Genomic DNA, 16144 nt, shown 5'->3' on the forward strand with positions numbered 1-16144 from the left:
ATTAGGTTTGCGGGTGCATGTTTTAAAAAAAGAAGTCTAAAGAGCAAAAACATAAAAACCCTGAATATCAGAAAGTACTGAATGAATCCCAGAAGAGCTGGAGAGGAGACAGATATCAAAGAGGAAGACTGACAATGGACCCATGGATAACAAACCCACTTTATATAATGAAAGTCACATATCACTACTTGCTGTATCTGAACACACACAAATAAATCACAAAGGCAGCAAATATTCTGTCCAAAGTTATATACAACAGAGCAAAAACAACTGTTTGAACATTTTGTGTTCACTGAGAAGTATTAAAGCAGCAAATAATAAAGGCCAAAGAAACCAAGCACATGAATGCCATGACTTCAAACTTCCAATTAAATAGATACAATTTAGTTGCTATGTTGCACTGACTTTACTATTCTGCTCCAAATATTTATGCTTCTTGCTTCTCCTCCCTTTCTTACAGACAGGAATTTTTCATGGAAAATAAAGGAAAGCTGACTTCCCGCATGAGTTACTAAAGCTGTATTATTTAAAGTATCTAAACATCCTTCCACAGACCTTTAGACATGTCTCACACACACTGGCTGTTCACACAGCTGGAGAACCAACAGTCTCCTTGCCTGTAACTGAAGGCCCTCTCTTCTCACAAATCCCAGCACGTATGAACCCACCCTAATGATCTCTCCTGCCAAACTGCACTGGGCAGCTTAGAAAATGCGTATGAAGAGCCAGCCAAGACAATCCAGAAACTGAATTTGTCAAGCACATACCAGAGGACTTAATTTATCTTGTCTGTGTCCACTTGTAATACGTGCTGCTGTGTCATTATATTGACCAGATATTAAAGCATTATGATTACTTTTACAGTAAGACAATAGAATGCATATTTTTTAGGAACTTGAATTGGTTTTGGCTAGACTATATTTGAATTCCTGGACAAGAAGCTTTGAAACACTTGTTTCTTTTCAGTTGCTACGGTTGTTTCCTATAGACTGTAGACTGACATTGTCTATAGACTGAGAGTGATCCAGCCTAGAAGTTCAATATGTCTTAAGTAGTTTTAATTTCACAGTTATAGGCAAGACTAGCTGTAACACTCTCTGAAGCTATGTTATTCAGAAATTTCTCCAACAAAATTGAAGACTGCATGCATCTCTACTACTTAAAACCTTCTATTTCCACTCACTCTTAATGCTATATTTTTTCCTTTCTAAAAACCTAAAATTAGTAGTTTGTCTTTCAAGTGTTAGAATGAATTCAGAGTTACAGCTGGGGAAGGATAAAGAAGAAAAGGAAGGAGAGAAGGACTCATAAAATGTCTGAGGTTAATGGCTAGTGATGAACTCTGAGTTGAAAGAAATATTGCCAAATTTTCCATTATACTCTTGTAAGGAAAATCACGTTATATAACCACATTTCTGAACATAGTGCATGGAAACCTCCTATTAAAAACAAAGAAAGAAAATAAGCTATTAAGTCATGCCTTCCTGAACACAACTGATACAGAGAGAAAAGATTTAAATAAATGGTTCTATCAGTTTCTTAAGCACTCCCTAGTTAATGGCCCAGTTTGTGCACAATATTCATGACAATCTTTATGCAAGATGTGGCTTTCGGAAGACACAATGGTCCAACTTTTCTAGAAAGAAAAACTATAAAGCTTTTTAAAGAGGTCTTAAAGCCTTCCATACTACATACCCTTTTTTAATCATAAGTAGTTAACATGCTTTTACAGAATATACCATCGCCCCACTGTGTAAATGGACGTGTATGTGAACATCGCATCCTATAATTGTATACCTCATCATATATCAAAAAAATGAAGGCATTTTGACAGTTCACAACCAGGCCATTTATGCAGTGCTTACAAGACCAAATATTCCTACCATATGACTAAAAATGATAGCTTGATTATTCATGTGAAAGGAAAAGAGTCACACAATAAAGAAAATGCATTTTGGTGTCAACAGTTCTACATCCTAGGCCCTTACGGGGGAGAGCTATGGGCCTTATGAAAGAAAGGGGGAAGAACCGGGTTGCCAGAACAATTCATCAATCTGCCACCCACTCCTTGACTATATCTGAATGCCATTTCAGAGCCTGGAAATCAGGGAGTTAGGTACAATCTAACTTGAGTTGTTCTGGTGCACTGAATCTGTGGTGGCTGTATTTGGCATCACTGCAACACACAGCAATACCTTTAGCGTTATACATTTAGTTCTTATGCTACCCATCACAAGCAGGGTCCTCCAGGGATCGATATTGGGCCCAACGCTATTCAATATCTTCAGAAGCGATCTGGATAACAGGATCAAGTGTAGCCTGATGAAGTTTGCAGATGACACCACACTGACTGGGGAAGTAGATACTCTGGAAGGGAGAGCCACCCTGCAGGAAGATCTGGATAGGCTGGAAGAGTGGGCTAACAAGAACCTTATGAAGTTTAACAAGGACAAGTGTAAGGTCTTGCACCTGGGAAAACATAATCCAGGAGTGCAGCTCAGACTGGGATCCACCTGGCTGGAGAGCAGCTCTGTGGAAAGGGACCTGGGGGTCCTGGTGGACAGGAAGCTCAACACGAGTGAGCAGTGTGCTGCTGCGGCCAAGAAGGCCAGTAGGATGCTCAGTTACATCAAAAAGGGCATCACCAGCAGAGATAAAGAAGTCATTATCCCACTCTACTCAGCGCTTGTCAGGCCACACCTGGAATACTGTGTACAGTTCTGGTCCCTGTTATACAAAAAAGATGCGGAGAGGCTGGAGGGGGTCCAGAGAAGGGCCACCAAGATGATCAAGGGTCTGGGAAGCCTGCCGTATGAGGATAGGCTGAGAGAGCTGGGTTTGTTCAGCCTTGAGAAAGGGAGGCTTAGAGGTGATCTCATCACCACGTACCAGTACTTAAAGGGGAGCTACAAAGAAGATGGAGACTCCCTTTTTACAAGTAGTCACATGGTGAGGACAAGGGGTAACGGGTACAAGTTAGTCTTAGGGAGATTCTGATTGGACACGAGAGGAAAATTTTTCACAGTGAGAACAGTCAATCATTGGAAAAATCTCTGCTGTGACTCCGCTACACTGGACACTCTTAAGACTCAGCTGGACAGGGTGCTGGGCCATCTCATCTAGACTGTGCTCTTGCCTAGAAAGGTTGGACCAGATGATCCTCGAGGTCCCTTCCAACATGGTATTCTACGATACCTATATACATAAACTTCTAATCATAAGAAAAACATAAGAAAATACTAAATTTCTAAAACTAGTGATATTTTACGAAGTTAGAATGGCTTTCCAACTTATTGGTAGCTTTAATAAGATCATGTTAATAAAATTTTTAATGCTTGTGTGAACAATGGACTAAAGAAGATGTATACACCAATTCAATTACTATTCTTAAAGGACAAAACAGATTAAATTAGAAATACAAGATAATTAGAGGACTTACAAAGAAGGTCATAACTATGGTGGAACAAATTATATGCACTAAAACCAAAATGGATCCTCCACAGTACAACATTTTGGAGTAAGCCTACAACAGCTCCATTTTCAAAAGCACTTTTTTACTATGAGCTGCCTAAAATGGATTATATGGATGTGGAATTAAAACCACTATACTGCCTACGTAGCCAAAGGATCTAGAAACCATGTGTCCATCACATAGCATCTCAGTTTTCTAAATAGATAACCAAGTGAAGACATATAAGTAGCTACAGACTTCATGGGATTTGGCAACAAATAAGTTTTTTAAGCACACAGTAGTGCTCTGCTTCCCTTCATATGCCTGTAAGTGTGATCACATCCATTATTATTTAAGATTAGTGTTTTTTTCTCCTCCATCTTCACTTCTGAAATACTATTCTTTGCAGATTCTCAGGTAATTTATTGTAACTTTCTGCTTGGATCTCTATTTCTCTACTTGCTGAAAAAAAAGTGCTGCTAAAATGATCCAGTCTTACAAATAATTTAGAAATAACTATGAATTGTTCAACAACAGTATTTTGCAGGCCTAGTATTTCACATATTTGGGAAAAACCCAAGCATTTCCTACACTCTACATCATGCTGGAAAAGGCACTCTACCCAAACTCAAAACTTTCTGAAGCTCACTAAAGGAAGTGCATTTAAACAAAATTCCACTTTTTAATACTATGCCAGCCTTTGCCCTTTCATGTTGCCCAAACCTGTTTGTTCACTTCATATCCGTCCCTTTTAATACCCTTCCTTTCTCTCTCTTCTTAAATTGTCTACAATAACTGTCATAACACATACATAACCACACATGATAATTTCACTCTGTAAACATTCACAAATTCTTACTTATTTTCATCTTACAATGTAAAACACCTCTGCCTGAATTATTTTTTTTTATCCTGCATGTTCTTATGTATAGACTGTTTTATAAATTATTTCATGCAGACCAGCAGTTAGAGATCCTTAATATTGTTGGGATTTATGCATAACTGTTAAAGGAACATGAAATATCCTAATTTAATTCAGTTTTCTCTGTTACATATGCAATTTCTGACCAGGTACACTGGTTTCAAAACAAATATTCTTTAAGTATAAAGGCATACTTGTTCTTCCTCATCCTTTTCAAGGGTAAAAGTATTATTTTACCAAAGGACTATTTTAGCTACACAAATGTATACATAGTAAAGATTTAGGCATACATGTATACAATGTGCAATGCACATAGCAGTCACATAACTATAGTGTAAATCTAATTTCAGACAAATGAAGATAAACTTGAATAACATATCAATTTCCTGGTTAGAATGTATGACTTACTTTCTTTGAACATATTTCATTGTCCTCCTTTCTTTATATTACATTTTTATTTGAAAAATAACGGGGGAAAAATCTCACAAGAAAAAACAGAACACAAAGATCTCTGGACCATCAAAGCAAACAGGAATGTATTATTGAGTTACAATAATCTCATATGTAACATTTTATAAAAATGATACATTAAATAATGAAATTCTGATGCTGTTTTACAGAAGATGGATGCAACAAAATGGATGTCTTTTATAGATTTGATCAAAAACACGTCTAAGAAATGATCGAGTTACAAAAAAAGTAGTAATAGTGAGTCATTTAACAAGGGGTTCCCTTTCCATCTTTCCTCTGTTTATTCTAGCAACTGCTTTAATCAAAATCCCTGTTTCATATACAATATTTATTCCCACCATTCTTCTCTATCACACCCTTCTTAATTTGAGCACTATTACACAAACTTATGCTATTCTGCTTAGGTGCAGAGGGGTCATTAATTGTCAATAAATAAATAAATAAATTTAAAAGGTACATTAAAGAAAAAATTGCCTACTCACTCTGGCCTGAAGAGCACAGAATGAGATAAGTACTTTTCTTTCTTAAGACTCCAGTTTTTGTTTCTGGGGGAGGCCAAGAAAGAAATTATTACCTAAGAAATCAGAGGAAATAAAGCAGCTTTTCTGCTAGCAAATATGTTTTCTTACTTTATATAAATTACTATTTTAAACTTCAGGTCTGAAATTAAGCTGAGTGTCAAATTAGAACTGTCTCTTTCAACCAGAGAGATTCATGCAGAGATCAAACCAACAAATATAAGCACTGACATCGAGGACATAAATGCTCTACAAAAAGAAGTTCAGCTGATATTTCATGACAACCCGCTCAGTGCTTACCAGGTATGTGCCACAGTGAAACGCCGCTGTTTTGGTATGTTGCTATTTAAAAGCATCCTGCGCAAAAGCCTTGGAGAGTTTCGAGGAGAAATAACTGGAGACAGCCGGGGAGAAGCAGATGAAGATTTCCTAGATGTCTTGGACTTTTCATGTTGCAACAGGTTTTCCCTCAGGGTCTTCACAAGATCTTCATTTAACCATGGATTTTGACAATGTGTATTATCCACTTCAGGAAGAGCCAAAGTGTCCGAACTTGTCTGCTGAGCCATGCTTCCCAAGTAAGTTTGTTACTAAGGTCTAATACAACTGAATATTGGCTTAACTGCTTAAAATATTTCCTTTCTAAATCAGTTCCCAAGAACTGTGCAGAGCTCCAACTCCAGTTCAGCCTATTCTGTTTTCAACATGGTATCGCCTGCCCTTAGTGTCTCTCTATAGATAATGATCTACAAAGAAAAAAGCAAGCTAACTCCTCCACAGAGACCTATTAAACATTACCACTCCTCTCACAGCCCTGCTTGCCAAAGATCACTTATTAGCTATCAGCAAGTGAGCACAGGAGGAAGAAACTGCTTTAGCAAAGCCTTTGTCGGAGCTGTAAATCTGCCTGCTAAACTATTGGAACTAATGTGCTGCAGCTGCTTGAGTGACTTCTGGTTACGTACATAAAAAGTGCTGGAGGAGGGCTTAAACATCAGTTGCGTGCTTTTTTTGTTTGCTTATTCTTTCCATTTGCTTATTCCTGAACCTTCAGGGAGGCTGAAAGGAAGGGGGACTGCTGAATCACCTCTTCTGTATTTTTCCAGGATCTACAGTATTTATCTTTGTAGTCCCCATTTACAAATCAAGATTACAAACTTTTACTTCTTAAGCTAAATATCAAATGCTACAATTAAAAAATGTAAAAGGGTTTAGGTTCTGGCTTCTTCCTCCCCCCCAGAACCTCCAAGTCAGTTTATCACAACCAGTTTTCAAATGCGTTTAGGAAAGGCTAATACATGTTACCTTACATTTTCCAGAAAAACAAACCAAACATTTCAGGCCTGCACACAAACTGAAATCAGACTATGACTGCTACTGGTATCTGTTTAATAAGATGTTCTTAACTCAGTATATCATCATATCACAATCACTAGTTGAACTAAGGAAGTGCCTTTTTTCTATTCACAGCTAGTGGGGAAATAAACTGTCAAAAGAAATTAAAAGAGAACTTCCAAAATATAAAAGTGCAAAAGTACTTGCATTTATTTCGTCAATACATACTGCTATTAAATTTCATTTTCAGAATCTATTTTTTTCATGGCATTATGCAAACAAGATATTGGGGCAAACAAAACCTTTGTCAATCAATCCTGAGATTTATTTTTTCATTTTTAATTAAAATAACTCTCGTCAGCTATTCCGAAAGACAAAATTTTTATAAACGTTCAATTTTTTTTATAACTCACTGAGACCAGACAAAGACCTGTAATAACCAGCGGTAGGCTAATATTTGCTTAAGCTTGGTACATTCATTTTTAGACCAACAACCACAACAATCTTTTCAATTATAACCATACTTCCTGTTCATCCTACAGGAACAAACCATCATCATTTTGTGAGAGATTTCTTTTTAATGTCAGAACATTGGTTATATACACTTTAGTTGGTGCAATATATTTTTCCTCTTTTACTTTGTCTTACAATCCAGCTTTCCTTTGTGAATAAGAATTTCCTTTTGAAGCTCACACAGTGTCCAGGCTTTCAGTGGGGTGAAGGGTGTTTGAGCACAATTACATGACCAGGTGTGAAAGGCAAATACTGCTTTCTGTCTTATGGCAAAATCAGAAATGCTGCAAAAGCAGCCTTCTGTCACAATGGAGAGGAATCACCTCTGTACTTAGCACCAAAGCCACAATTCCTGGTGAGGATTATAAAGAGAACATCATGATGCTGACAGAAGCAGAGCAGAACAGCAACTGAAAGGTCAACTTACATTAAGAATGACATTGCTATCAGGAGTCAGCCCCATTATGTAGACAAGTTTAACTGTACTGCGTCATATGCGAAATTTGATAACAATGTATTTACAAATTTAACTCAATATTGAACAGCACCACAGAATGCAGAAATCAGTGTGCATTATGATTTTGTGTATTTTTCTAAAATTTTATAGAAGATTTAATCACTATGTAAAAACTAACACTGACCAAATACAGAATAAAGCCCAGATATTATTAAAACTACAAAAACAAAATTTTAAACTACGTTTTATTAAGAAAAAAAAATAAACTGGAAATGAAGTGTTAATCCACAGACAGAATCGGATTAAATTGTAACTAACATGCAACTAACACAATAACTGCTTCCACTCCTTTTCCATTGGAAGAGTAATACACACAGCACTGGTCTCAACAAGCGGACAAAATAAAATCATACTATACGAATATGTTTATTTTATATTTATAGAGAACAAACATACTGGTTTGTATTGAGAGCAGTACTGTTTAATATCTTCATCAATGACACAGAAGGTGGAATCGAATGCACCCTCAGCAAGTCTGCAAATGACACCAAGCTGAGTGGCATGGGATGCCACCCAGGAGGACCTGGACAAGCTTGAGAATTGCACCCATGAGAACCTCAGGAAATTCAAAAAGACCAAGTGCAGGGTCCTGCACCCAGGTCAGGGCAATCCCCAGTATCAATACAGGCTGGGGGATGAAGGGATTGAGAGCAGCCCCGAGGAGAAGGACTTGGGAGTACTGGTGGATGAAAAGCTGGACATGAGCCAGCTGTGTGCACTCACAGCCCAGAAAGCCAACCGCCTCCTGGGCTGCATCAAAAGAAGGGTAGCCAGTAGGTCGAGAGAGGTGATTCTGCCCCTCTACTCTGCTCTGGTGAGACCCCACTTGGAGTACTGCATCCAGCTCTGGAGTCCTCAGCACAGGAAAGATATGGACCTGTTCCAGTGGGTCCAGAGGAGGGTCACAAAAATGATCAGGGGGATGGAACACCTGCTATAAGGAAAGGCTGAAAGAGTTGGGGTTATTCAGCCTGGAGAAGAGAAGGAAAGAAAGATGGGGACAACTTTTTAGTAGGGCCTGTAGCGATAGAACAAGGGATAATGGTTTTCAACTGAAGGAGGGTAGATTCAGACTAGGTGTAAGGAAGACATTTTTTATGATGAGGGTGGTGAAACACTTGAACACGTTGCCCAGAGAGGTAGTAGATGCCCCATTCCTGGAAACATTCAAGGTTAGGTTGGACGGGGCTCCGAGCAACCTGATCTAGTTGAAGATGTCCCTGCTTATTGCAAGGACTAGACGACCTTTAAAGGTCCCTTTCAACTCAAATTATTCTATGATTCTACATCACCTCTCCATCAGTCATAGAGTCATAGAATCATAGAATTGTTCAGGTTGGAAAAGACCTTTAAGATCAAGACCAGCCGTTAACCTAGCACTACCAATCTACCACTAAACCATGTCCTCGAGCACCACATCTATACATCTTCTAAATACCTCCAGGGATGGAGAGACAACCACTTCCCTCGGCAGCCTGGTCCAAAGCTCAATAACCCTTTCTGTGAAGAAATTTTTCCTAATATCCAATCTAAACCGCCCCTGGCACAACTTGAGCCCATTTCCTCTAGTCCTATCGCTTGTTAGTTGGGAGAAGAGACTGACACCCACCTCACTACAACCTCCTTTCAGGTACTTGTAGAGAGCAATAAACAACCCCAGCTCCCTCAGCCACTCCTCATAAGATTTGTGCTCTAGACCCTTCACCAGCTTTGCTGCCCTTCTTTGGACACGCTCCAGCACCTCGATGTCCTTCTTGAAGTGAGGGGCCCAAAACTGAACACAATATTGGAGGTGCGGCCTCACCAGTGCTGAGTACAGGGGCACTATCACCTCCCTGGCCCTGCTGGCCACACTATTCCTGATACAGGCCAGGATGCTATTGGCCTTCTTGGCGCATGGGCACACTGCTGGCTCATATTCAGCCGGCTGTTGACCAACACCCCCAGGTCCTTTTCTGTCAGGCAGCTCTCCAGCCACTTCTCCCCCAGCCTGTAGTGTTGCATGGGGTTGTTGTGACCCAAGTGCAGGACCTGACACTCAGCTTTGTTGAACCTCATACAGTTGGCCTCAGCCCATTGATCCAGCCTGTCCAGATCCCTCTGTAGGGCCTTCCTACCCTCCAGCAGATCAACACTTCCACCCAAGTTGGTGTCATCTGCAAACTTACTGAAGGTGCACTCAATCCCCTCATCCAGATCATTGACAAAGATATTAAACAGAACTGGCCCCAATACTGAGCCCTGGGGAACACCACTCGTGACTGGCTGCCAGCTGGTTTTAACTCCATTCACCACAACTCTTTGGGCCCAGCCATCCAGACAGTTTTTTACCCAGCAAAGATTACACCCGTCCAAGCTATGAGCAGCCAGCTTCTCCAGGAGAATGCTGTGGGAAACGGTGTCAAAGGCTTTACTAAAGTCCAAGTAGACAACATCCACAGCCTTTCCCACATCCACTAAGCAGGTCATCTTGTCATAGAAGGAGGTCAGGTTAGTCAAGCAGGACATGCCTTTCCTAAACCCATGCTGCCCAGCCCTGATCACCTGCTTGTCCTGTACATGTGATGTGTGATGGCACTCAAGATGATCTGCTCCATAACCTTTCCCAGCACCAAGGTCAAACTGACAGGCCTATAGTTCCCCAGATCCTCCTTCTGGCCCTTCTTGTAGATGAGCGTCACATTTGCTAACTTCCAGTCAACTGGGACCTTCCCAGTTAGCCAGGACTGCTGATACATGATGGAAAGTGGGTTGGTGAGCACTTCTGCCAGCTCCCTCAGTACCCTTGGATGAATCCCATCTGGCCCCATAGACTTGTGTGTGTCTACGTGGTGTAGCAGGTCGCTAACCATTTCCCCTTGGATTATGGGGGCTTCATTCGGCTCCCCATCCCTGTTTTCCAGCTCAGGGAGCTGGGTACCCTGAGAACAGCTGGTCTGACTATTAAAGACTGAGGCAAAGAAGGCATTAAGTACCTCAGCCTTTTCCCTCATCGCTTGTCTCTGTGTTTCCCCCCACATCCAATAAAGGATGGAGATTCTCCTTAGCCCTTCTGATGTTGCTAATGTATTTATAGAAACATTTTTTATTGTCTTTTACGGCAGTAGCCAGATTAAATTCCAGTTGGGCTTTGGCCTTTCTAATTTTCTCCCTGTATAACCTCATGATATCCTTGTAGTCCTCGTGAGTGGCCTGCCCTTTCTTCCAAAGGTCATAAACTCTCTTTTTTTCCTGAGTTTCAGCCAAAGCTCTCTGTTCAGCCAAGCCAGTCTTCTTCCCCACCAGCTCATCTTTCAGCACATGGGGATGGCCTGCTGCTGTGCCTTTAAGATTTCCTTCTTGAAGAATGTCCAGCCTTCCTGGATTCCTTTGCCCTTCAGGACTGCCTCCCAAGTCTGTTATTCTTTCTCATTTATTAAAAAACACTAGCAATTCCATATGAGTCCAATCTTTTTTTTTTTTTTTCAAACAACACAGTCTATATAATGAGAGCTATTTTCTTTTATGCTATGAAATACTGCCATCTGACGTCTATTCCAAAGCATGGTCTTCAGATAGCTGCAGTGGCTTTATAAAACTAGACAAATCAATCCATTGGAGATCAATGAATCAATGACATCAACAAGATCACTAACATTTATTACAGTGGGCCCAGGATCATGCTTTAAGTTGCACTGCATTACAAAGATTATTATAGAAGAGTGAAGTATTAGTCCACAGATCATCAAATTTATTACACATGTTCATAAAAATATTAGAATATATTAGAAAATATTAGAAGTAAGTCAACACGGACCATTAGCTTGACACCCTGCATTACAGGTATTGAGTGGGTTTGCCACATATTCAGAGAGGTAATATGTGATGCATATAGAACAGCAGGATAAGGCCTTTTAACAGGAAAAGTGAACTCAGTCATTGTAAAGTAGCACCATTTGCATGAATAGCTAACTAAAATGATTTTCCTTACTTGATTAATGGGTTCAGTTTCTGAATGTAGATGTTCCATTCCCCCAGATACCTTATTTTAACATATGTCTGCCTCTTCCTCCTCAAAAAAAAAATGTCTGGGAGTACTAAATGAGGTCTTCACACACCCAGAACCACAGATCAATAATTTCAATAATTTTAATTACTATAAACAGTCTCAATGTAAACATTTTAAGAATCTGTTGAGGTAATCTATGTAGTGCCTAGCACATATATGTACTATGAAAACTCTCAAGCATGCTCATGAAGTTAAATGAAAGAAAGCCAATGAACTCATTTTTATTATAGACTAGAAACATGAACAGCCTTCAACGTAACAAAAAGCAGAAGTCCAACTTCCAGCAATATTGAATAACCACTATGTGAGTTAGACAAAACGCTTATATTACAGTCAGGACTGCAGAAGGCAGAAAAAGGGCAGTAGCATGAGATAGCCTGCCCAGGTGCTACAATAAAGCCTTGAAAAAAAACTATTCCATAAGGAAAAAATATCATTTCCAGTTCCCCTAGCTACAAATTAAAAAAAGACAGTAAAGTACAATTATTTTTTTTCTATAAAGATTCTGATTAACTAGGGAACAGCCCTACTTGACATATAAAGACATATCTAATTTTCCTACAAAGATCACCACAATTATTATTAAAACTGGAAAACATTGTCAGCTACTCCTTTGAAAAACTTCTTGAGGTAAAAAACACAGTACATGTTTTTCACACACATTAAGAAAAGAAAGTAGAGGGTAGAATTCCAAAAATTGCTGAAGGGTTTTTAATCAAGATTACAAAAAAAGTACTTCTAAATGTTTTTTTACAAACGAGTTAATTTCTGAACTCTTCCCCCATCCTGCCTGTGAAATGAGATCACTGAAAGTGGTCTGTGAAATTCCACCAAAAAAGATATTTACTGCTTCTTTCAAAATTAGAACGTTTGAGAGCTGATACATATCATATTTCCAAAGGGTAATACTGATAGTGCTCTAAGTATGTTCATGTTGTATGTCCTAAATGCGTTTGATTCACTTTCTGATTAAATGTTCTAATTTAGTACACTCACAGTTAAATCTAATTCTGCAAGTTTTGCTTAGTCACAGCTGTATAAGTAAAAGTTATATCAAGATCAGACTTAATTCTGCCTGCTATACATTAACTAAGGCTCAGGACAAAAGCAGAGAACTAGCATCTCCTTCTAAGTGAAATTCAGTATTACAAAAATCTAGAAGTGCCAGTAGTTTCTGTTCTCTTCCAGTGATGACTTAAAGATAATAAAAATGAAATACAAGCATTTAATTCTTGTACTTTTCATAAACTTTCTTATGAAATACGTTCCTTATGATAAATGCACTTAAATATTACAGGCTTAAAGTGCCCACATTTCTGCTAATCATGAAGACTAGAAAGCTACAGCATACAGAAGAGAATAAGCTAACAGGTTCTGCAGGTAATACTGTGCAAGATTAAACATGTATTTAATCTCACATAAAAAAGACTAAACAAGGATTAAACAGTAATTTCTGTGTTACAACTACTTTGAACACAGAGTATGAGAAAATTATTTAATATTATGACTACTAATCAACATATAAAAAACATTATGTGATTGTGGCTATTTTAAATTACCTTCAACAGAATTTTTCTCATTAGAGCATAAATGCAGTCACTCACAAGGAGAAAAGAACTCTTTCACATAAAATATGAAGAGGAAAAGTTATTAAAATATCTTACTTGGGACCAAGTAGAGAATTCCAGACACATAGGACTGCAAGCGAAAGAACAACCCTCCGACGTGTTGCTTCTTTGAAAGCAAGCAGATCAGTATCACAGGATCATAGAAGAATTCAGGCTGGTAAAGACCTCAGGTGATCAAGTCCACTCTCCTGCTCAAAGCAGGACCAGCTGTAAGGTCAGATCATGCTGAGGTACTAGAGCACCTGAGAATGGTGCAGAAGAAGTGGAGAGAAAAGAAGACAAAGTCAGAGGTGGTTGTGAAGAATGGGTGCTATACTATGGTTTAATTTCCTGAAGTAAATAACAGAATACTGAGGGTATGGTGTGACTGAGGAGAATTCTAATTCTAGATAAGGTAGAAAATATGAATCTTGGATGATGCTATGATTCTTATTGGGAAAGAGAAGTTAATGCATGAATTGAGGAAGAAAATAAGGATAAAAGAAGAAATTGGGATAGGAAGTCTTAATAAAATGTTATGTACCAGCAAAGCTCATAGTATCACTTTAATACCTGCTAATTGTCACATTCTCAAAGAGATGATACAATATTATGGATTTACCAAGTGCAGGGTACTGCTTATCAGACCATTTTCTTAACAGTTACATGCACAGCCTGCTGGGGAGACATAGGTACGATGGAGCTGCAATAGGTGACAAAAAAGACGATTGGTTGCACTTAGCATAGAAATGGCAGGCATCCTTCAACAGATAAAACTCTCTAATAGACAAAGGTATGGAAAATACATGCGATCTCAAATATTCCAAGGCAATTGCAGGTTGCTGTGTTTACTCTGCATATATGATCTAAATAAACTTTCAATAATATCCTAATAGAACAATGGTACCTAAAATGGCATTAAAAGACCAAATCAGGTCAAGTTTCCAAATAATAGTCAGATAGACATACATTTAGAATTATATTTTCAGAAGGAGAACAGAATAAAGTAAGAACAGCTTGCGGTACACCCAAAGTCGGGTATGGTATGTTTACCACCATCAACAAAACACTTGCTATCACTTAAAATTTTGGAGCACTGTTATTCTTGAAAAATTCCTAATAAAAACTGTTTTCATAATATCAGCTCAGATTCACCTTGCAATTCAAGAAAGTGTGTTGTATTTAGTCAGTCATTTCTTTTATTATATTTTTTGAGTGTTTGGAGATATTGTCATGATTCTATGAAAATAAAATACTGTTCAGTTGCTGATTCCCCCAAATGAGCTGCTGGATTTTTGTTCTCTTTTCTGTGCATGGCAGAAACAACAGAAATAAGAGAACACTGGGTACATGATAACAAAGAAAAGTAGTAGCTACAACAGCTACATATTACAATATGTCCAGGTTCCATTCTAAGAAAAAAGAGGAAGATTTTGCAATCCATACACAAAGACCTTAGCAGTATTTTACGCAAATGTCAGAGAAAACACTTAGTCTTATACTTTCAAAATAATTTGCTAAATGGAATACGGACCCATAACAGAACATCTAAAAAATCTCTAGACTTTAAATAGAACAGTACAAGGTGTTTCTGAATAATGAATTGAAAAGAGAGATTCTCTGAAATCTTTGCAAGATTCTACAGTTCTTTATATAATTTGTACTGCTATAGAGAATGAATTAAGGATATTTTCAGAATACATTTTTTTTCTGGAATAAAACTCTATAAACTGAGAGCTGTTGGGGGCCATTGACTGTTGTCCTGTAAATAATACAGTTTAAAAACACACATTGCCATACATGCACACAAGAAAACAAAGCAAAAGAAGTGGGGGAAGCGCTCTACTTAGCATTTGGTTATAAATGAAATCATTATGTCAACACTGCATAGGATAACCTAGAGATTTCCTTCTAACAAGATTAGATGTTCCTTAAAGAAAAGGATCAAGAAAAACTGCTTCTATAATCATGAGCTTCCATTAGAAAAGACTGCCAACACAATCCTGTTTGACTACACAAAGAAAGCTATCAACATTTGAAAATAAAATGCCTTTATCAAACTTTGGAAAACAGGCATCAGCCAGTGTGACACATGTTAGAATACCTAACAGATACTTTATATATATAAAAGCAGCATTTCTTTAAAAAGACGGTATTTGGTGTGGCAAGAAGCTTGGCTTGCCAGGAAGAGATAGGCAGATGTATCATTTGCCACAGATACGTGTTAACAAAGAAGTGAATGACGTCATATGACAAATAAGAATAAACAGAGTAGCAATAACTGTAATTTCTAAAAAATTGTGTAAGAAAACATTTCCTGTGGTAAGATTAAGAGAAATTAATGTACTCCTACACAATTACATCAAAGAACAGACAGAAGCATTAGGCAGCATTCCTGGCACTGCAACGCATAAAGATATCTTTAACTATTAGTTAATTGCAATTGAAGGACATGAGCCACATGAGCAGAAACTAATTGTAAGCATAAATTGCTTTGCAGAGCAGTTCTGAGGAGAGGGGAAAGGAGAGGGCAGTAGAGAGGAGAGGGCATAGAACGAGCCAAGCTGAGCTCCACCTCCCCAGTCTGTATTTAATATGGATATGGGTTTGATTAAAAAGTATACCAGCTAGGCAAGTTATGGTTGTAATCCTAGGTTTCTTAGGGCTAGACCTATGACAGATACTGTTAGAACTTTTGGAAAATCAATTAGCTTAATGATGAGAGCATAATTTTGCCTGTTGATGTCAGTGAATGCATGATG

General features: G+C 38.4%; 1 protein-coding gene across 2 annotated transcripts in view; it reads right to left on the reverse strand.

Annotated features, from left to right (window-relative positions):
* The window catches only part of PDE4D (phosphodiesterase 4D), a 533586-nt gene that overhangs the window by 361446 nt on the left and 155996 nt on the right, over positions 1–16144 (reverse strand). Inside the window, exon 1 of one of the 2 annotated variants that reach the window (XM_087759655.1) lies at positions 5663–5931. The exons of the other annotated variant lie outside the window; for it this stretch is intronic. Within the exon in view, the coding sequence (XP_087615781.1) occupies positions 5663–5931 (269 nt within the window). Of the gene's footprint in view, positions 1–5662; positions 5932–16144 lie in introns of those variants that run through there. 2 annotated transcript variants of the gene reach the window in all.

Source organism: Nipponia nippon, unplaced genomic scaffold (assembly GCF_047370975.1).
Source record: "Nipponia nippon isolate SJK-2023a ecotype South Korea unplaced genomic scaffold, ASM4737097v1 scaffold_20, whole genome shotgun sequence".
Classification (NCBI taxonomy): domain Eukaryota; kingdom Metazoa; phylum Chordata; class Aves; order Pelecaniformes; family Threskiornithidae; genus Nipponia; species Nipponia nippon.